We start from the raw sequence: 21,019 nt of genomic DNA, 5'->3' as shown, positions 1-21,019 counted from the left end.
TGGGTGGCAGACAGCAAGTCCTGTGGGCAGCCCTGGGGCTCTGCACGCGCCTCCCCAGCCGGGACCTGTGTCTGTGTCTGCCTCCAGTGTGCACTCACCGCCCGCTGGCCACTCACCCCCACCCAGCACTCCATCAGACAAGGTCGGGGCCACAAGAGAAGGACGGCCGGGGAGCAGGTGTGCAGGGAGGGGGCTGGGGCGCTTCCTTCCCGCCCCCAGGCTCAGACAGACACCGGCTCCTGGGTCTCGGCCTGCTGCCCTCAGGGCAGGGACCCCTAGGTCCTGCAGGCCTGGCCCTCGGGGTTCCTGAGGGTGACCGGTGTGTGTGGCGGGTGTGTGTGAGGTGGGTATGTGTGAGGTGGGTGTGTGAGGTGGGTGTGTGAGGTGGGTGTGTGTGGTGGGTGTGTGTGGTGGGTGTGTGTGGTGGGTATGTGTGAGGTGGGTGTGTGTGGTGGGTGTGTGTGGTGGGTGTGTGTGGTGGGTGTGTGTGGTCGGTGTGTGTGAGGTGGGTATGTGTGAGGTGGGTGTGTGAGGTGGGTGTGTGAGGTGGGTGTGTGTGGTGGGTGTGTGAGGTGGGTGTGTGAGGTGGGTGTGTGTGGTGGGTATGTGTGAGGTGGGTGTGTGAGGTGGGTGTGTGAGGTGGGTGTGTGTGGTGGGTGTGTGTGGTGGGTGTGTGTGGTGGGTGTGTGTGGTGGGTATGTGTGAGGTGGGTGTGTGAGGTGGGTGTGTGAGGTGGGTGTGTGTGGTGGGTGTGTGAGGTGGGTGTGTGTGGTGGGTGTGTGTGGTGGGTGTGTGTGGTGGGTGTGTGTGGTCGGTGTGTGTGAGGTGGGTATGTGTGAGGTGGGTGTGTGAGGTGGGTGTGTGAGGTGGGTGTGTGTGGTGGGTGTGTGAGGTGGGTGTGTGAGGTGGGTGTGTGTGGTGGGTATGTGTGAGGTGGGTGTGTGAGGTGGGTGTGTGAGGTGGGTGTGTGTGGTGGGTGTGTGTGGTGGGTGTGTGTGGTGGGTGTGTGTGGTGGGTATGTGTGAGGTGGGTGTGTGAGGTGGGTGTGTGAGGTGGGTGTGTGTGGTGGGTGTGTGAGGTGGGTGTGTGTGGTGGGTGTGTGTGGTGGGTATGTGTGAGGTGGGTGTGTGAGGTGGGTGTGTGAGGTGGGTGTGTGTGGTGGGTGTGTGAGGTGGGTGTGTGAGGTGGGTGTGTGTGGTGGGTGTGTGAGGTGGGTGTGTGAGGTGGGTGTGTGTGAGGTGGGTGTGTGAGGTGGGTGTGTGTGGTGGGTGTGTGAGGTGGGTGTGTGTGGTGGGTGTGTGAGGTGGGTGTGTGAGGTGGGTGTGTGTGGTGGGTGTGTGAGGTGGGTGTGTGAGGTGGGTGTGTGTGGTGGGTGTGTGAGGTGGGTGTGTGGTGGGTGTGTGAGGTGGGTGTGTGAGGTGGGTGTGTGAGGTGGGTATGTGTGAGGTGGGTGTGTGTGGTGGGTGTGTGAGGTGGGTGTGTGTGGTGGGGTGTGTGAGGTGGGTGTGTGAGGTGGGTGTGTGTGAGGTGGGTAGTGTGAGGTGGGTGTGTGTGGTGGGTGTGTGAGGTGGGTGTGTGTGGTGGGTATGTGTGAGGTGGTGTGTGTGTGTGGGTGTGTGGTGGTGGGTGTGTGAGGTGGGTGTGTGTGGTGGGTATGTGAGGTGGGTGTGTGAGGTGTGTGTGTGTGGTGGGTGTGTGTGGGGGTGTGTGTGTGGGTGATGTGTGTGGCTGGTGTGTGTGGTGGGTATGTGTGGTGGGTATGTGTGAGGTGGGTGTGTGAGGTGGGTGTGTGTGAGTGGGTGTGTGTGAGGTGGGTGTGTGTGAGGTGGGTGTGTGTGGTGGGTGTGTGTGAGGTGGGTGTGTGTGAGGTGGGTTGTGTGAGGTGGGTGTGTGAGGTGGGGGGTGTGGTGTGTGGTGGGTGTGTGTGTGGTGGGTGTGTGAGGTGGGTGTGTGAGGTGGGTGTGTGAGGTGGTGGGTGGGTGTGGTGGGTGTGTGAGGTGGGTGTGTGAGGTGGGTTTGTGTGGTGGGTGTGTGAGGTGGGTGTGTGTGTGGTGGGTGTGTGAGGTGGGTGTGTGCACACGCACCCAAATGGGACGCCCTCCGATCTCCATCTCTATAGAGAACCTGCTATAGGTCTCAGTGTCACCTACAAGGGATGCACACACCCAAGAGAGGACACACATGCCACTCCACGCCCCAGCCATGGGCCACGCACACCGTGTACACCTGCATTGTGCACACCTGCACTGTGCACATGTTGCTCACCGACCCTGTGACACGAGGCCAGCGGCGGACGGTGACGGACTCTCCATGCTCCTGACTGCGACACACTAAGCAGGCAGCTGGCATGGAGCCGTGAGTCCCCCGGCCGCAGTTCGCCCTGGGCAACTCGCAGGCTGGGCTTTTAAAAGCCTCCTGCTTTTTTGGGGTGGTGGGTGCTGGGGATTGAACCCAGGGGTGCTGACCACTGAGCTCCAGCCAGGCCCTCCCGAGCTGCTCAGGGCCTGGCTGAGTTTCTGAGGACGGTCTGAACATGCCACCGTCCGCTCTGTCCCACCCTCGGAGCGCCCTGCCCTTCCTGGAGCCCAGCGGGAGGGGACACACAGCACAGTGTTTGTGAGGGGTGGTGTGCATGCTCGGGGCTGGGGTGAGCAGGTGGGTAGAGGGAGGGTAGCGGGTGCAGGGTGAGGTGTGCCAGGCGGTGGAGGAGGGTGGGTGGCTGGATGGAGCGGGTGGGAAACGGCTGCTTCAGGCGCTTCCTGTGGCCACACCAGGGGGGCTGGGGCTCCCCTCACCACTGCCCAGTCCCCAGGCCCCCCAGCTCCACTCTCTACTCCCAATCAGAGGCGGGCTCGCTGCCTGGTGCCAGGCTCTCAGCAGGCAGGTGTGCAAAGCCCTCCAACCTGGAGAAGCAGCCAGGTGCCTGCTGACTTTGGTCCCTGCGGGGACTCGCAGGACACTGCCTGTCTGGGACGTGGATAGGGGAAGTCTCCGACACAGTGCTCTGAGCTCTTTCAGAATCAGAGGCTCCACCAGGCCCAGGGGAGCACACCTGTAATCCCAGTGGCTCTGGAGGCTGAGGCAGGAGAATCACAAGTTTAAGGCCAGCCTCTGCAACTTAAGGCCCCAAGCAACTCAGCGAGATGCTGTCTCTAAATAAAATATAAAAACTGAGGGGTGCTGAGGGTGACCTGCACCCGAAGTTTTCAAACCAACTTATTGTTTTATGTATACGTATGTATATATGCGCACATGTATATGTATGTGTGTGTGTATATATATATATATATATATATAGTTACAATTAAATATCACGTTATATTTGTGGCTACGTTAGGTTAAATAAAGGCACTATTTAAACTCATTTTATAATAGCGTATGTGGCGCTCACTATGGATTTAGAACAAACCCTTCAAGTCATGGAAGAAGTCCAAGACATCACCCCAGGGAAGCAGCAGGTTGGCCCTGCCCCGCCTCCTGGCCCATGAGGGCAGCCAAGGCACCAGCCTCCCCAGCAAGTCACCTGGACTTCCGCTTGCAGTAGACCAGGAGGTTGTCGAACAGGAAGAAGGCCCTTTCCTGGATGTTACCCGCAGAGATTTTCAACAAAGTCCCCTGCAGGAGGAGCTGGGTGCAGTTGTCTGTGAGGTTGGAGCCCTGGGAGAGGAAGGGCAGGCAGAGGATGAGCAGGCCAATCCAGGAAAGCAGCGGGCACAGACTTCCCTTCCCGCCTCCCCTGCACCCCAAAAGAGCCTACTGCACCCCACACCAGCACACCTGGTGGGAGCTTCCACCTGCGGGCGAGCAGCACAGCCGGGAGGGGCTGGGAGACTGAGGGAGCTCAGTGCCCAAAGGGGCCCACTGGGGCGCTGGGCTGGGTGCCGCTCACCGACAGCTCGTCCTGTCTCCCCACAGGAGTGCCACCTGCATAAGCATATGCCACTGTATGCCCAGCACCCACAACTCCCCAGTACACAGTAGGTGCTCAGTAAGGGCTTGCAGAGCAGATGAACACGGCATGGACACCACCAGGCCCAGCGTGGTGTGGGCAGTCACTCTAGCCACAGCTGTGCGTGGGACGGGCATGGATGCTGGGCCCTGCCAGCCCTCCCTGCTGAGTGAGGGGTGCGTGAAGCTTCCTGCACATCGGGAGGCCCAGGTGGCGTGGCTGGGGACGGCGGGGGGAGCGAGCTGGCTTTGGACAGGCTGAGGGAGGGGCGGGCGGGTGCAGCTGGGAGGAGTCCTCAGCGGGACCGCGGGGCTCGTGGAGCCCCAGAAGAGCGGCCAGAGCAGAGAGCCTCGTGCTGTGTGGGGCAGCAGGAAAGGCCCGTGGACACAGGAGGCCAGCTGAGGGCCCGGGTCCTGGCCCTCCTCCTGCCCTCTGGGGATGCCCACCGCAGCCTCCCTTGCACCAGGCACGGTCACGTGATGGTGCAGGCCAGGGGCCTCCTTTCCCAGGCCGGCAGCCCTGGGGCAGGAGGGCGGTGACAGTGGGGCTGGAGGGACCCGCCCACCAACCTCTGCAGCTCCCTGGAGCCAGCACCTGTCCTCCAGCTGTCACCAGGTGGACAGCAGGGCCCTGACGTCCAGGCTCGGGAATATGCTGCATAGGGCCTGCGGCAGGCCAGCGGGCTCCACCAAGGGAGGGACGAGACCTCACCATCCCTGCCTGGAGACAAGCCGCGGAGGGAGGGAGGGCCACCCAGACTCCCTGGGCACGCGCTCAACCAGGAACCGACGGGAGCTGGCATCAGGGAGACCTGCTGACCCGGGACTCTGAGACCCCGTCGGGGAACGGGCTCTACATGGCCAGCCACAGGCTCCCCCCTGCTGGGTGGTCAGGCTCCCCGTGCCGAGGGCCAGCCAGGTACAGCAAACCCACTCACAGGGGTGCCAGAGACCACTGTCCTGGGACACCACTGGCTCGTGGTCCAGGCTGTGGGCTCCTGCCCTTGGGGGGGCACACGGCCCTGGGCACAGGCACCCTGCAGCCTGCTCTGTTTCCTTGAGTTTTTATTTTGATTTTTAATTGACTTGCAGTACTGGGGATTGAGCCCAGGGGCAGCTCACCCCTGATTTATGTCCCAGCCCTTTTAATCTTTTATTTCAAGACAAGGTCTGCCCAGGCCAGCCTTGAACTTGCCACCGCCCTGCCTCAGCCCCCGGGTCACGGGGATCACAGCCTCGTCGCACGGGGCCTGCAGGCGGGTCTCTGATGGTCCCCAGCGAGGGAGGCGCCTGCTGCAGACTCAGAGCTGCTGCGGAGGCCCTGGGACCCGTCCTCACCAACAGGAAGGGACTAGGCTCCGTCAACCGCCGCGGCCAGCACAGGGCAGCCAGCGGCCTCCTCCTTGCCCTGCCCTGCCCCACTCACCCTGTTGGGTCCCTTCCAGGCTCCAGAGGGCCTGTACCTGGCCCACACAGAGCCCCAGGGTCACGCAGCCCTGGCCCTGGCCCTGTGGCCAAGGCCACCTCGGGGGCCTGAGAGAAGAAAGCTCAGGAAGCTGCCTCGCGGCCTGGCCAAGGGCATCAGCAAAGCGCCCTCCCGGCCGGGTACCCCTGCCAGCCCTGCAGTCCCCCTGGGAGGCTGAGCCCAGGCACAGCTGCTCCTAAGGGTTCAATACGCAGGGGGGGCCCAGCACCAAGGTGCCCACTGGTCAGGGCAACACCCATCCCAGAGGCCTCCCCCCGACACACGGCGCCAACCGAGCTGCACCGCCCCGTTCCGTGATGAGCAAGCCGGACGTCGGAGGCCCAGGCGGAGGCCAGCGTGGCCCGTGGTGAAGTGGGGACGAGCATGAGCAGCTGTCCCCAGCCCTCACCAGCCTCGACCTGCACCCTGGTTCCCTCCTCCCCATCCCAAGCCGGCCAGCTGACTGCCCCCTGCCCAGGGCGTCCAGGGCCAGCCAGGACACTTCCCTCTCACCGAGAACACGTGTGTCCCCTTGGTCACCGTGAGCCTCCTGCAAAGGTCCCTCCCCGGGGCTTGTATCTGGGGGCCCTTCTGCAGGGGTGGCCCAGGGCAGCAGCCCAGGCCACACTCGGGAGGCGCTCACCCAGGAAGGGGCCCCGCGCACCAGCCCCACACCCAGCCGAGCCCCGGCCACCTGTAAGGGAGGCCCCCGCTGCCCAGGGCCTCCAGAGGAGGAAGCCAGGTGGGGAGCCCCGGGCGGGGCCTGCCGCTCCTCCCAGGGACCACAAGCCGCTTCCACTTCCTCACCGGTCAGTACCGGGGACTGGGGACAGGCAGCTGGGTTCAATGAGGCCAGTCTCACGACCAAAAGGGGCAGCAGCTCAGGAAGGAGCCAGTGAATCGGCGACGGAGAGCAAACCAACCCAGCCCACACCAACCAGAGGACGGTGGCCGGGAGGGGACCCCGGGCTCCAGCCGGCCAGAGCCCAGGAGCACCCACCCATCCAACCAGAGCAGCACCAGGGCAGGCGGCGGGCGGCAGGGCGTCACGGGAGCTACGGCCGGCCAGGCTGCCCCCGGGCAGGACCAGGCAGCGGCAGGCACCACTGCTCGCAGCTTGGCCAGCCAGCAGGACCCGTCCACGCTCCCCCGCGCCTTCGCCACTCACCTGAGGAACCCTCCTACCTGCAGAAAGCCCCTCCGTGTCTCCAAGGAGCACTCGGCCCCCTCGCCCCCTCGCCCCCCTCAGAGCGATACGAGAGTCACCTCAGAGACACCGCTCAGAGGAGCGCCCAGGAGGAAAGGGGCCAGGGCCGTCTGTAGGGCACAGATCTGGGCCTCAGAACCAAGTCCCTGGCCTCACTGTCCACATCCAGAAGACCAGGACAGTAACAGTACCGTCCCTGTAGCATCGGGAGCATGCAGTAGGTGCTCAATACGGGGCAGTTCTCACTGAGGTCAAGTGCCTTCCTAACTGGACCCAGAAGCAGTGACCACACAAGGGCCCTGAGCCCCGAGGGGGGATTTTCAGGGGCAGGAAGGGCTTGAGGCTTTCTCTCCTGTCTCCTTAGGTTCCCGTGATGCTTCTGGAAATCACCTTGCCCTGGCTTCCAAGGAGCCCGCCCAATGTCCCTGCACTGGGGCCCACTGAGAAAGTGGCCAGGAGACTCTTGATCTTCCAGAAAGACCGTCACTTCCCCCCTTTTTGACATGAGTGTCCAGTAAGTTAGGTGTGCTGCTCTTTTTACCTTGGCTGTCAGGAAGCTCAAAGCCCAAACAGACAGCATCTTAAATGAAACAACTCTATTTGTTCTTGAAAGTGGCCATGTGACCCACTCTTGGCCAATGAGATGAAAGGAAAATTTTTTTCTGTGTCTTTTGAAAAACACTTTCTCCCACGGGGGCCTCTCGCTGCCCAGGCCAGGCCACCTCCTCCAGCTTTGAACCCACAACCTTCACGGAGCCACACGGGAAAGAGCAGGGCGCTCTCAGAGCTCGGGCTCTGACACCGCGAGGCCGACCTGAGCAGCGGCGGTCAGTGGCAGGGAGCAGAGCGGAGGGAGGCATCGTGGGCAGGGAGGGCGGGGGTCAGTCACTGAAGGGCCAGAGAGCCGGATGCAGGAGACCTGCAGGACACCCAGGTCCCAAGGGCACGGCTGGAGGGTGGGGGGACAGCAGCCCCCCCCCCACAGAGTGTGATGCAATCAGAGCCCCGCCTGTCCGTGTGGCACTCACAGGGACGCTGCCCAGGCGCGTCTAGACACCCGGCAGGGCCACCTGCAAAGCTGTCCCAGGCCTGGGGTGCCCACTGCCACCCCGACTCCAGGAGCTGGGACCTGGGCCCTCGGCTGGCGCCGCTCCAGCAGCCTTGGCCGCGTGGTCACACCAACAGCAGCGGTGGCCTCCACCCTCCAGAGCTCAAGAGCTGGGTCAGATCTCAGCCGAACCCCAAACCACACCCCAAACCCAAGCTGCAAGGGAGTCTGGGAAAGGGGCTCTGTCCTCACCCTCCCCGGCAGAAGGCCCGCAGGAGGGCAGGGCCATGCGGGTGCCAGGGCGGAACCCGCTGCCCCGCACACGGCCGACCCCCGCCGCGCCGCAGCGCCCGGCTGCCCCAGCGCAGGAAGGAACACTAGGGCCCTCACACAGCAAGAGCCACCGGCCGGGGACCCCAGGGCCTGCAGGGCCAGGGGCCTGCAGAGCCAGAGACCTCGCCCAGAGCCTGACCCGCGCCTGACCCCGCTCGACTGGGCTGACCAGCACCCCAAGTCCCCCACAGCCTCTGGGAACTTCCCATCACGCGAGGAAGGCCGGGTGGAGGTCCCGGGAACCGCCACACGGCAGCTGAAGACCAGGCTCTGGAGTCACCAGCAGGAAGCGGCCAGCCAGAGCCCTGTCCTGCAGTGGACCCTGGCTCCAGGCCCACAGGTAAGTGGGGAGCTGGGGGCTGCGAAGGACCAGAGGCTCAGCAGCTGCTGCCGTGGGACACTCACACCCAGCGTCACCAGTTTTTCAAGAGAAACTTCTGAACTACTTGGATTTAATGGGGGAAAAGCTGAGCAGTTTTCTTATGAACATTACGAAGAGGAGCAGAACACGGGCCAGCCTGCCGGGGCTCCAGTTCACCCTGCAGCTGTGCCACCCGGCCCCTCCAGGCAGGACCCGCCGCCGCACGCACCTCCCAGCCCTCGATGTGGGACTGCAGCTGCTCCAGGGCTTCCAGCTTCTCCATCTGCCGCTTGGTCTCGTTGATGTTGGAGCACACAGTCTTCATGGCCTGCAGGGCGCTCTGCACCGCCGGGTGGTCGGGGTGCTTGCCCGGGGTCCTCTTGGCCAGCTCCTGGGCAGGGCAGAGGCAGGAGGGAGACGTCAGTGGGGGCCTAGCTGGAGATGAACCTCCTCGCCTGGGGGACGGACGGCACGTCCCAGTGGAGCAGAGTCACGGACAGAACCCAGCTCCACGCAGGGACACACACAAGACCAAGCAGACCAGGGTTTGGGGCAGGTGACTTCAAACAGGGAGGTCGGGGAGACCCTGGAGGAGCTCACATCGGAGCAGCCATGGGCTGAAGTGAGGGGGACCTGTAATAATATGAGGGAGGAGTGTCAGGGCAGAGGCACCAGCACGTGCAAGGGGCCTGGGGCAGGGGCACGGGTGGTATAAAACAAGCACAGCGAGGAGCCAGTGCCTCTGGAGGAGGAAAGACAGATGCAGAGACAGGAGAAGGGCAGGTCACGGAGGTGGCCACGGATCCTGCCCCAGCCCCAGTTTTCTTAGTGAAATGGGCATAAAACATGTCTTGGGGCTGGGGATGCAGCTTGGTGGTGCAGGGTTTGCCCAGCATGCACGAGGCCCTGGGTTCCATCCCCAGCGCTGCAAGACACCCCGGGCCTAGGGGACTCAAGATGGGCGCGTGAGAATCACCCCAGCCACCCGCCCCTTCTGTCAGCTCAGCCCCCACCTCAGGCACAGGCTGGGACGCGCGGGACGCCAGGCCAGTCTTGATCACGGCGGGGCACTGCTGGGCATAGTGGGGGACTCAGGGGCAGGGACGTGCCAGGCCTCAGAGACGGGGCAAGAGCTTCAGGCCCCTCCCCCGGCCAGCCTGCCCGCCCGCCCTCTGGACGGCACCAGCACAGGAAGTCCCTCAGCAAGTGCCCAGACGCGGGCCCAGCCTGTCCACCACCCCCTCTGTCTCTGGAAGGCCAGGCGCCATCCCTGCAGACCAGCTCTCTCGGTCGGGTCTGCCCTGCTCCTGGGGGAGCCCCTGGGAGCTGGGGCCAGCCACGGCCCTGCTGAGCCTCAGCTTCCCCACCGCACACCAGCAACAAGGACGTGGCGATGATGGTGGCGAAGGCTTCACCCGGGCTCGAGGCAGGTCCTGTGTGACCTCCCCGAGCAGCTGCAGAGCACAGGCCCAGCGAGAGGACAGGGCCTCCGAGGAGAAAAACGAGGGGTGTGGACTGGGACATCGGCAGGGGCGAACCAGACACTACGGAAAGCACCATACGCAAACAGCAAGTGCTCAACACATGCAGCTCTCAGCACCCCTGGTGTCTGTGAGGAGACCTGCACCATGAGCCCCTGTGGCCCAGCAGGGCTCCTGCGGAACACGCACTGCAAAGCCCCGGCCACTTGCCGCCCCCTGGGCCGCCCAGAAATGAGCCCTGCTTCCCTGAGGACCGGCCCCTTCCCCAGGCCCAGACGCCTGTGCCCAGGACCCCGGGGTCCACTGAGCTCCTGCCCAGGCCCAGGGCTGTGTCCATGGGAGGGGAGGCGGAGGCACCCACAGGGGAACACACAAACTCCTGCCACCCAGCCGACCCTCACGTGACCCCGCCAGGTGGGGTCAGCTGTCCAAGGTCACACAGCAGACCATGAGTCCAACCAGTCTGGCCCAGAGTTGGCATTGTGAGTCCCTGTGCTGTTTATGACCTTTTAAACGTTTCCTAGAAATGCCTTCCTCTCAAATCAACGCCTGCCTCACGGCACGGAGGGCGACTAGCACCTATTGACGTGAGTAATGAATCACTTATGTGGTTGGTGAGAGTGGGGGGGCTGCAGAACGCGGGGGAGGGGGGGAGGGATGTGCCGGGGGTAGGGGGGGAGGGACATGCGGGGGTGCAGGGTGCAGGGGAGGGGGGAGGGACGTGCAGGGGTACAGGCAGGGACGTCAGTGTCCTCTGCGTGAGTTTTCTTGTCCATTAACTGGTGACAGTTTGTTCATTCATCAGCTTCTTACTGGGCACCTGTGATCTGCCAGGGGTCACTCTAAGTCCTGTCTGTGACGGTGACTCCGGGGCTGTGCCTGCCACCCCTGCACAGCAGGAGCCCAGCAAGAGCCAGTGCCTTTGGGGAACAAGGGGCTTGGTGCCGGCCGGTGCCCAGGGCCATCTGTGCGCCAGAGGTGTCACCAGGCCTGAGTCACTTCCTAGAAACGCTGGTGGGAACCCTCGGGGCCTGGGAATGCCGGTGCCTCCTGGGCTGGCCGAGGGGCCTCCGTAGAAGGTTCCGGCTGTTCTTGGGCGACGCTCAGGCACTGCAGGGCTGCTCCCGAGGAGGCCGCCTCGCTCCTCTCCCACCCCACCAGCTCCTCGGCCCTGCGTCCACACCACCCGGGCTCCAGGGCCCACAGGACAGCTGCGGTGTGGTGTCCGGGAGGGGACAGGCGGTCCAGCTCAGCTGCTCAGGCTCATGGGACGTGTGACAGGGAGGAGAGGCGGTCTGCTGACGCACACCTCCCGCTGTGGGTGCCAGGGACCAGGACGCTGCGCAGTTCTGAGAAGCGGGGGGCGTGGCGTGTCGCCACAGGGGACTGTCCTGCTGCCCTGCTGGACAGGCATGCCCAGCACGCCTGTCCCCACCCCATAAACAGCTGGAGGCGGAGGGCCAGCAGGAACCAAACAGTGAACACCCCTCGGTGGCCCTGGGTGGCAGCTGGTGGCCACAGGTCATCCGTTCCAGGTTTTGATCCCAGGAAAGCAGCAGACGAGCCACAGAGCCATGAAACACAGGGCCACCTGTCCCCCAGGCCCTGATAGGGAACTGAGCTCTGCACCCCGACACCCAGGACCCCGGCCACCAACGGCCCCAACAGGCCTGTGCCTGAGGTGGGCGGGGTCTAAAGGAGCCCGTCCATGGCCTCCCCGGCTCCCGCCATGAGGCCGCGACAGCGGCTCGCTCCCACCCACCTCATCCCCAAAATGGGGCTCGCCGCAGGGTCCACCTGGCGGGCTGTGCCCACCTGGACCCATCACAACAACCTGGAAGCCCTGTTGACGGAACCCTGGGTGACCACGAGACACTGAGGCACAGGCCACGGTGTGGCCTATCCAGGTCACAGGGTCACGGCAGGGCTGGAACCACACCCAGAGGCCTCTGCTGCGAAGCCCGGCTCCCGCCCAGGGCAGCCCAGTGTCTCTGTGAGGACCGGGTGTCGACCCTCAGGCTCCGCTGGCCACAGCTGGCTTCTGTTCTTTGTCCTGTTTATAACCCTTTAAAAACCTGACGCCACGCTTCGCTCACGGCCAGCAACCCAGGCCCGGCGGCTGGCTCTGGGGGCCGCGGGCTGCCCATCACGCCCCGCAGCATGGCCACCTCAAGTTGGAAGAGACACCAAGTGTGTCTGGAGAAGCAGCTCTGCGGGCCGTCCTGGTCCCCGCGCCACCAACACCCAGGTGCCACCGGAGCTTCTGAGCCGAGGCAGGCCACTGCCTTCCAGGGCACGGAGCAGCGGCCAGAACCACCGCAGACCTCCCTCTCGTTCCCCCAGGGACGGTGAGCAGCCAAGGACGGGGCCAGAGGCGGCACCGGAGAGCCACACAGCACAGGCCTGGTCCCCAGCAGAGCTGAGGGCCACGGGGCCTGGGCCAGCTCCGAGGCCCGAGCCTGACTTTCTCCATCAGGGACACGTTCAAGGTCTCGCTGGCTCCCGCCCCCCTCGCCTTCCAGCACACGGAGCCAGGGTCCCACGGGCACCAGGGTCCCAGAGTGGGCACCAGGGTCCCAGAGGGGGCACCAGGGTCCCACGGGCACCAGGGTCCCAGAGCGGGCACCAGGGTCCCACGGGGGGCACCAGGATCCCAGAGGGGGCACCAGGATCCCGGAGGGGGGCACCAGGATCCCGGAGGGGGCACCAGGATCCCAGAGGGGGTACCATGGTCCCGGAGGGGGCACCAGGGTCCCACGGGGGGCACCAGGGTCCCGGAGGGGGCACCAGGGTCCCACGGGAGGCACCAGGGTCCCAGAAGGGGGCACCAGGATCCCGGAGGGGGCACCAGGGTCCCAGAGGGGGGCACCAGGGTCCCAGAGGGGGGCACCAGGGTCCCGGAGGGGGCACCAGGGTCCCAGAGGGGGCACCAGGGTCCCACGGGGGGCACCAGGGTCCCGGAGAGGGGCACCAGGGTCCCAGAGGGGGCATCAGCCCAGAACCTGCCAAGCAGGGAGCCCAGGAAGCGTTGTCAGACACAGGCCCTCGGGACAGGCCCTCAGGACAGGGCTGAGACAGCAGATGGTGGACCGCTGTCCCTCAGCCCGATCTGCCCCAGGGACTCCGACACCCAGAACCAAGCCTCCAATCTTCCAGGCAAGCAAAAGGCCTGAGCCTGGCCTGCAGGACCCAGGCTGGACCAGTTGCTGGGCAGGGCAGGACACGCAGGCCGTGGACGGTGGTTGGCTGCCAACCCAGCCCCTGTGCCTCCTCATTCCCTGCTTCCCAGGAACAGAGCTTGGTGAAGGGCCCTTGTGCCCAGTCCTGGGCTGGGCGCCACCCCTCCTCCCTCTGGGAAGCTGTGGCTGGAAGGGCGTGGCTCACCTTGAGCAGCAGCGGGTACTTGCAGATCCGCTGGATGGGAGACAGCAGGTAGCCCTCCAGGGGGATGTCCGTGGTCTTCCGGCCTCCCAGCAGCATACAGCTCTGCAAAGGAACAGAGACCCTCGTTAACTCACCAAGGGCAGCACAGGTCCGGGTGTCCTCACGTCCCCAAGGAATCGCAAAGCAGCGCCAAGAAAGAAAATTCATGACCCCAGGAGAGGTGAGGCCACACGGGGGTGGTGGACCATGGGCCCCGTCCTGCTGCGCCTGGCTGGAAGTCTCGTAGAACACATCCACTGCCACCTCCTCTGGCCGCTTCCAAACGTGGAGGCAGAGGCCAGCGGCTGCAGAAGAGACCAAACCGTTGGGAGACCTGAGACGTCACTACTGGCCCTCTGCAGAGAAGCCGGCTGAGTCCTGGTGAAGGCAGACTTCACCACACACGTACCAGGGGACAGGGGACAGGGGCCCAGACCGGCCAAACGGCCTCGTTCCAAAGAGCAAGAACTGAGAGGCGCCCTGGCTGGCCCCCAGCTGGAAGGTAGGGACACTTGCCTCTCTGTGGACGTCGGGCCGCCAGGGATTCACAACGGCCCAGAAGTGCACCCCACACGGCCACGTGGTGACCCCAGAAGTGCACCCCACAGGGCCACGTGGTGACCCCAGGAGTGCACCCCACAGGGCCATGCGGGGAGCCCCGGCAGCGCACCCTGGGCAGCAGAGGAAGAGCAGAGGCTGCGTGCGCCACGATCCCCTCCCCACAGCTAGGGACGTGGGCACTGCTGGCCAGGGCGGGGCCTCCCGGGAGCCCAGCAGGCCCAGGGCTCTGGCCCTGCCCACTGAGACTTGCTCTTCCCGTGTCTGGAGTTTGGGAGGTTCAGCCTGTCATACAGGTCACCCCGTCAGTCACCCCAGAAACAGCGGGCCACAGAGGTGGCACCAAGCAGGCAGCCGACGAGGGCCCTGGGCTTGGAACCTCGATGCTGCTTCCCAGCCCCCACCTGGACTCCCGGGCCAGGACCCCCTCCTCCTGGGTCCCCCTGTAGGCCACCATTCCACCCGGCCATCATCACCCTCTAGGGACTGTCCTCTCCTGGGGGGAGGGGGCTCCAACCTAAGGCCATTTTTTGGGTGGTGGGAGCCTGAATTATTAATGTCTAGAGTGGACGGTCTCGGGTCCCCAAGGCTCACGCCATGCACAGTGGACACACGTGGACAGGCCGCCAGCACTGCTCCCTGAGCGGCTCAGCCCTCCTCTTCTGCACCTCCCCACAGACTGGCAGAGGACAGATCCTGGGATGGGCTCCCCCATCATCCTTCACCTGTCCGTTCATGGGTGCTGAGCCTGGGCACCCACCCAAGCGCAGGAACTGCCCAGCAAACAAATGCCCGCGTACGGTCAAGGGAAGATAAGGCCAGAGAACGGCTGCCGTGTGCCCACCACATGGCGGCCACTGTGCCTGGCTTCACACACAGGGAGCCTAGGGACCAGCGGCACTGGGGACACCTGGCACAGACACGGGGCCCAGGCACTCGCACTGCCCCACCTCCCTGCAGCACCCGTGGTGTCTCCTCCTTGGAGGGGCGGCTCTGCCACCCAGGTCCCTGGTGGCTGAGCCGCTCTGCTCCCGCCACCGTGTCTGCCCCAGCACAGACGGGGCCCCGGGCCGCAGCGGGGAGGTGCCAGGCCCACGCTGCCCACACTCAGGCCTTTGTCCTCTGAGCCAGCGCTGGCCACCAGCTGCCCTGGTGACGTCAGTTCCAGGCAGGGGGCAGGGAGCCCAGGCAGGGGCTCTTTCCAACAGACCGGGGCTGGCTGCAGAAGGCCGGTCTCCGTCCAGGACCAAGGCGTCCTCACAGGACCATCCGGCCACAGCTCACGCCCCCTTCATTTAAAAGGGAGAGGAGCCTCGCACACACAGTGTCACCCCCTCTCTCCAGAATGACCTGGCTCCCCCGAGGTCCCAGAGAGGTCCAGGTGAGGGGGCCACTTGGAGGCCACCCCAGCCCCTCCCTCCCCTCCACACTCCACCCGACCCGGCCTCGGATGCCACTGCACACCGCACACTCGGACGGGCTTCCACGCCACCTCTGGCTCTGGCCGCCTGCCCGACGCCCCACCTGGACAGCCATGGGACAGCCACGGGACGGCCACGGGACAGCCACGGGACAGCCACAGCCCTTTTCTTTTCCTTTTTTTGGCACTGGCACTGGCACTGGACCCAGGAGCACTCTGTCACTGGGCTACCCCCGGCCCCCTTTTGCACTTTGAGACAGGGTCTCGCTAAGTTGCTGAGGCTGGCCTCAAACTCTCCCTCCTGCCTCCGCCCACGTTGCTGGGGTCAGAGGTGTGGCCACCTCACCTGGCCTGTCACAGCACCTGAACCTGACCCACCCACAGCCGAGTGTGCACCCCCTGGGCAGGGCCGGTCCCGCCCCGCGGCCCACCTAGCCGCCTCCTCCAGGCCCCAGAGCCAGCACAGGCCTTCACACTGTGGGGACCCAACTGTTCTCCCCAAGGCCTGTTCTCAGCCACTGCCTCCGGCTCCAGCAGCCCTCAGTGGTTCTGAGTGGTGATCCCCAAAATGCCGTGTCCCCCCAGAACCTTAGGGTGGGGCCTGATTTGGTAAACAGGATCTTGACAGATGTGATTACTGTCACAAGGACTGAGGGGACCCTGAATCCATGACTCTGTCCTTACAGGGAGGAGGAGGGCACAGAGAAAAAGCCCCGAGAGGGCCCCGTGCTGCCCCGCGGCCGCAGCTCACGGGCGGGAGTCAGAAACAGCCAGAGCCCAAGCCGATTCGGGAGAGTCCGCAGGGAAAACCGACCTTGGCTGAGAGGGACAGCCAGGTCACCCGGGGCCAGAGGGCAGACTGGAGGAGCCTGAGGGACCTCTGCTGCAGGAACGTCCCCACCGTGGGCTCCGCGGTGGCCCCTGGGGGCAGACAGGTGTGGTGTCCCCCCTGCAAGGACACTCACTGTGCTTGAAGCAGCTCAGTAAAAAGGTTTCTCAGGGCCCTTGTCTAACATGTGAGGCCCTGGGTTCGACTCTCAACCCAGAATACAAATAAATGAATAAAATAAAGGCCCATCAGCATCTACACACACACACACACACACACACACACACACACACACACACACACACAGAAAACGAAGTTCCCAAAACTCTCAGGCTCTCCAAGGACCAAGTGGCTGCCGTTGCTGGTTTTCCCTCTGTCTCCTCCGGCTCTTTGCTCCACTGCCCCGGCCTTGCTGCTATTCCTCGAGCACACGCCCACCTCAGGGCCTTTGCACCTGCAGCTGGTCTACCTGGAACGCCAGCCTCCAGGTCACCCTGCCCCCCACTTAACCCCCATCTCTGCTTAAACAGGAGCTGAGACAGTTTCTCCAAAGAGCGACCTAGACAGCAGCACCTCCCAACTCCCTCAAGACACCCCGCCACCCCCACCCGCTTCACGCCCTCCAGAGAACTTCGTACCCCGTGACCTGTCACCTGCAACCCCCGGTAGGTGGCCCTCGCCTGGCCCTGTTCACTGTGGCAGTCACAGGACTTAGAATGACCCCTGGCAGATCACAGGTGCCCAGTAAGAAGCTGATGAATGAACAAACTGTCACCAGTTAATGGACAAGAAAGCTCATGCAGAGGACACTGGCGTCCCTGCCTGCCACTCAGTGGGTGCCCGCACATCCCGAGCAGAGAGCCAGATTCTGTCGTCCCCGAGGCTCTGACACTGACGACAGGCGCATGACAGCTCTTCTGCAGGTGGCCGAGAGCTGGAGACGGGGAGGAAGAGACAGATGGCCCAGCGCTGGCACCTCGCGTCCTCCGCTGCCCGCAGGCCTGGCCCAGCTGCCGCTGGAAAGAGCATCTGGCCCACCAGGAAGGGGACAGCAGGGACCGAGGGACAGCAGGGACCGAGGGGGGCTCCTTCCTCAGCCTGGCCTCCTGGCACCCTCCTGCCTCGCAGGCCCCGAGTGGCCGGGGGAATGCTGGGGGGCGGGAGGCTGAGCGGGAGCTCCCGGGCTGGGCAGTGGGGCGGGGCAAGGCGGTGCCGCCCGAAGTGGACAGGCGGGGCCGAAAGGTGGCCCCTGCGTCCTGTGCTGCAGGGAGGGCCCAGCTCTGCCCAAGTGCAGACGGGGGCTGTGGCGGGCACAGGGCAGGAGGGGGACACGGCAGCTCGCCCAGGCCACGTGCCTGGGACGGAAGGAAACAGCCACCACCTGCCCCCAGACACTGTCGGGGCCCAGCCCAGGCCAGACCCCTCGCCCCAGGGGCGAATGTTCTGAACCAGAATCCTGGGGATGCGCTAGGGAGGCTGCGCCCGGGGACTCTGATGGCGCGGCCCGCTCCCTGGGGCCCGTGCACAGTCCCCACCACGCTCCACGTCTGAACTCGCTGCAGCTGATCAAAGCCAGCTCGGGGGCTGGGTGGGGCTCGGGGCAGAGCGCTTGCCTGGCCGGTGTGAGGCCCTGGGTTCGGTTCTCAGCACCAAAAAATATGAATAAAATAAAGGTCCATCGACACCTGAGAAATAAAATGCAATGAACAGCACAGGAGGGCATCATGAATGGAGAGAGGACTTAGAGGCCAAAGACCTGGACTGGACCCCTGATGAGCTAAGCCACCTTCCAATATGAACTTTAGAAAGCCCCTTAGTAGTGTGGGGTCACAGAAGTCCCCATGAAGACAACGCAGAGAAGAGTGGAGTCTGTGTCTTGAGCACATCCCGGCGATGAGATCTGAGCACCTGGGCTCAGCTGCACCTGAAGCCCCTCAGGTCTTGAGCTTCTTAGAAAACCGCACAGGTGAACCCGTCATTCTTCCTGTCACTTTGCTTAGCCCATTTTATTTAAATTTTCTTTCAATTATAAGCAAATGACCCTAATGATACCAATGATACTAGTAATATTATTCTACCACGTCATTACCATTGTTAACCATGACTGCCGCCATTTTTGTTGGGAACTGGCAGAGCTGACCGCCTGCGGCCTGACTTTGCAAATGAAGTTTTATTGGAACCTGGTCGGGCTCATCCCCTTCCAGGCTGTTTACGGCACCTCAGTATTTATGGCCACTGGGCATGAGCCGAGTCTTGATGGGACCTCTGGGATGGACAAGGCCTCCCACTGGCCATGAGAAGAGCCTCCCATGCCCGCCCCACCCAGGAGCCCCGCCAGGGACCGGGGACGGCGCCGGGGACAGCGCGGGGCACACTCACCAGGAGGAAGGCGCGGGCGGCGGGGGCCTTGTTGAGCTCCACCAGCAGCCGCAGGGCCTTCTCGTGGTTGCTGCAGTATTCCTCGTAGACGCAGAACTTGTCCTTCTGCAAGGCAAGCGCACGGCCTGAGGGCACTGGCCAGGAGCCTACAGGTCAGCACTGCGGGGACAAGGGCCACGCGGGACCCCACGGGATGCGGCTCCCCGGCCCCAGTCCTGCACCCAGCAGTCCCTCCGGAAGGCTCAGCCCCGGGGTCAGGGACAGACAGAGCGCGGGCCTGGCCCCGGGGGTGAACTCAGGCAGGCCACCCGGCCCTGTGCCTCAGTCTCCCCAACAGGAAGGGCACTGACCAGGGTCGGGAGGCAGCACTCTGGGGGAGCTCGGTGATCTCCAGACGCCCCTGGGCCCCCCTGGATTCTGTCCAGCACAGAGGGCCCCTGGTCACCAGGTCTGTGCCCTGCGTCTGGTTTCCAGAACCGGGAGGGGCAGAGGCCTCTGTAAGCAGGAAGCCCTCCACCAAACTCTCCAGTCCCCGAGGCTCTGGGACCTGCCAGGCCCCAAAGCAGGACGTCCTGAGGCCCCCGGGAGGACGGAGGCAGAGCCTGGGGCCGGGGTGGACGGACCTCAAGACGCTCAGGGAGGACGAGGCGGCTGCAGCCCGTCCAGGTTCCAGACAGGCCCCAGGCATCCTCCCCGGGGAGGACCGGGCACGGGGACACCAAGCAGGAGGGTGGGCTTCGGAACCGACACGCAGGGCCCCGCACGGCACCCGCACAGAGGCATCCTGGGTGACGAGGCCACGGGCACCCCCAGGCTCTCAGGACGGCCATGCTGCTCTGCCTCCCTCCACAACAGCCTCACGGGGACCCGGGGACACACGGGAAAGCCAAGGGCAGGCCTCTGGCCCCGGGGTCTCCAAGCTCCGGACACAGCAGAACCAGGACGCAGCTGCCCTGACCCCACGCCAGCTCCAGCTCCAGCCCCCAGCGTGGGGTAGGGACGGGAGCCGAGGCCAACACCCAGGGGACGTGGGCAGGCCACAAACCCAGAGTGGGCACTGCGGCAGGACACTGTGAACCCCCGCACACCCCCCAGGAAAAGCAGCTCCGCCTCCACGGCATGGTGTCCCATAAGAGGACAAAGCAGAGCCCGGCCCTCGGCCGCTGCAGGACTGGACAACACACGTAAAGCAAGCAGGGGGTCCCCGGCCACAGGGAGCGCCCGTGACCCTCTGAACACTCCACAAGCACAGCCACAAACGGACAAACAGGTCGTCAGGGAAACACCACAGACGACGTCACCGTCATGCACAGACACAGACACGGGCACGCAGCGCACACCCAGGGACCGTCGATGACCTGAGGCCCAAGGCTCTGTCACACCCTCACAGCGGTGCAGAGACCCACCGAGCCACAGAGCCGCCACAGAGCCACCGCCTCGCCCGGCCTCCACCGCCTCGCCCGGCCTCCACCGCCTCGCCCTGCCTCGCCCGGCCTGCGCAGCCCCCAAGCCCTGCAATCACACGGGCAGGAAGAGGGCCGGCACCGCAGTGCCAAGCTGACCATCCCTGTTTCCATTGGCCTCAAATGAGCCTCAAGGCAGGAGAATCCCGAGTTGGAGGTCAGCCTTGGCAACTCAGCAAAAAAGCAAAAAATGGGCTGGGGGCGGTGGCCTGCGCCTGTCATCCCAGCAGCTCAGGAGGCTGGGGCAGGAGGATCACGAGTTCAAAGCCAGCCTCAGCAATTTAGCGAGGCCCTGAGCAACCCAGTGAGACCCTGTCTCTAATAAAACACAAAACAGGGCTGGGGACGTGGCTCAGTGGCCGAGTGCCACCAAGTTCAATCCCTGGGACCCCAAAAAAAAAGCAAAAAGGGCTGGGGTGCGTCATCCTGCGTGTCGGCGTCACCAGTGTTACTTCAGGAAATTCATCATCCCCCAGTGAACCCATGTGGGGCAGGGCAGGGCAGTGGGCGGGGCGGGGCAGTGGGCAGGGCAGTGGGCGGGCAGATTCTGATGGCTAACTTGGCACTTTCTGAGAGGCAGAGTCCGGAGGAAGTGGCTGGGCAGACGCGAGGCCTGGGGAGGCCGGGAAGAAGCGGGCAGATGGAGGCTGCGGGCCTGGACCACATGCTGATATGCACCGTCCATCTCCCCCAGGCCTGGAGCCGCGAGCCCCCCAGGGGCAGGCCTACACCTGCTGTGGCCCCCGCTGAGCAGCAGTGCAGACCCATGAGCTGGGCAGAGAGCAGGCATCACGGTGTTTGATGAGTGAAAACAGGAAAGCAGGGGGAACTGAGAGAGGCCTGTGGCTCCCAATCCAGCTCCACCTTCCCCAGGCATGAGGGGTGAGCGTGTGACCAGGCCGAGCCGGTCAGAGCTGCCTGTCCTGGCAACAGCGGCCATGTGGCTAGGCTGGGCCAGTGGACACCCTGGCCAGAACCAGGGCCCCTGGTGCAACTACTGGAAAGAGAAGCTGTGACAGAACTGTTGCCGCTAAGGTGACAAGCGGCAGCCCAGAGCCACCAAGGACCACCTTGGACACCACGGGAGGCATGCGTCTGCCCATC

The 21,019-nt window shown here is 64.4% G+C and overlaps 1 protein-coding gene across 2 annotated transcripts in view; it reads right to left on the bottom strand.

The window, feature by feature from the left end:
• Prex1 (phosphatidylinositol-3,4,5-trisphosphate dependent Rac exchange factor 1) overlaps nt 1-21,019 on the bottom strand; it is a 127,606-nt gene that overhangs the window by 47,201 nt on the left and 59,386 nt on the right. For both annotated transcript variants that reach the window (XM_078051972.1, XM_078051973.1), the window contains exons 4-7: nt 18,453-18,557; nt 13,228-13,329; nt 8,592-8,753; nt 3,524-3,657 (exon numbers count right to left, since the gene is read on the bottom strand). In XM_078051972.1, the coding sequence (XP_077908098.1) occupies nt 3,524-3,657; nt 8,592-8,753; nt 13,228-13,329; nt 18,453-18,557 (503 nt within the window). The remainder of the gene's footprint in view (nt 1-3,523; nt 3,658-8,591; nt 8,754-13,227; nt 13,330-18,452; nt 18,558-21,019) is intronic.

The sequence above is a fragment of the Ictidomys tridecemlineatus genome, chromosome 5, assembly GCF_052094955.1.
Source record: "Ictidomys tridecemlineatus isolate mIctTri1 chromosome 5, mIctTri1.hap1, whole genome shotgun sequence".
Lineage (NCBI taxonomy): Eukaryota > Metazoa > Chordata > Mammalia > Rodentia > Sciuridae > Ictidomys > Ictidomys tridecemlineatus.
This window is presented reverse-complemented; position numbering and strand designations above follow the sequence as displayed.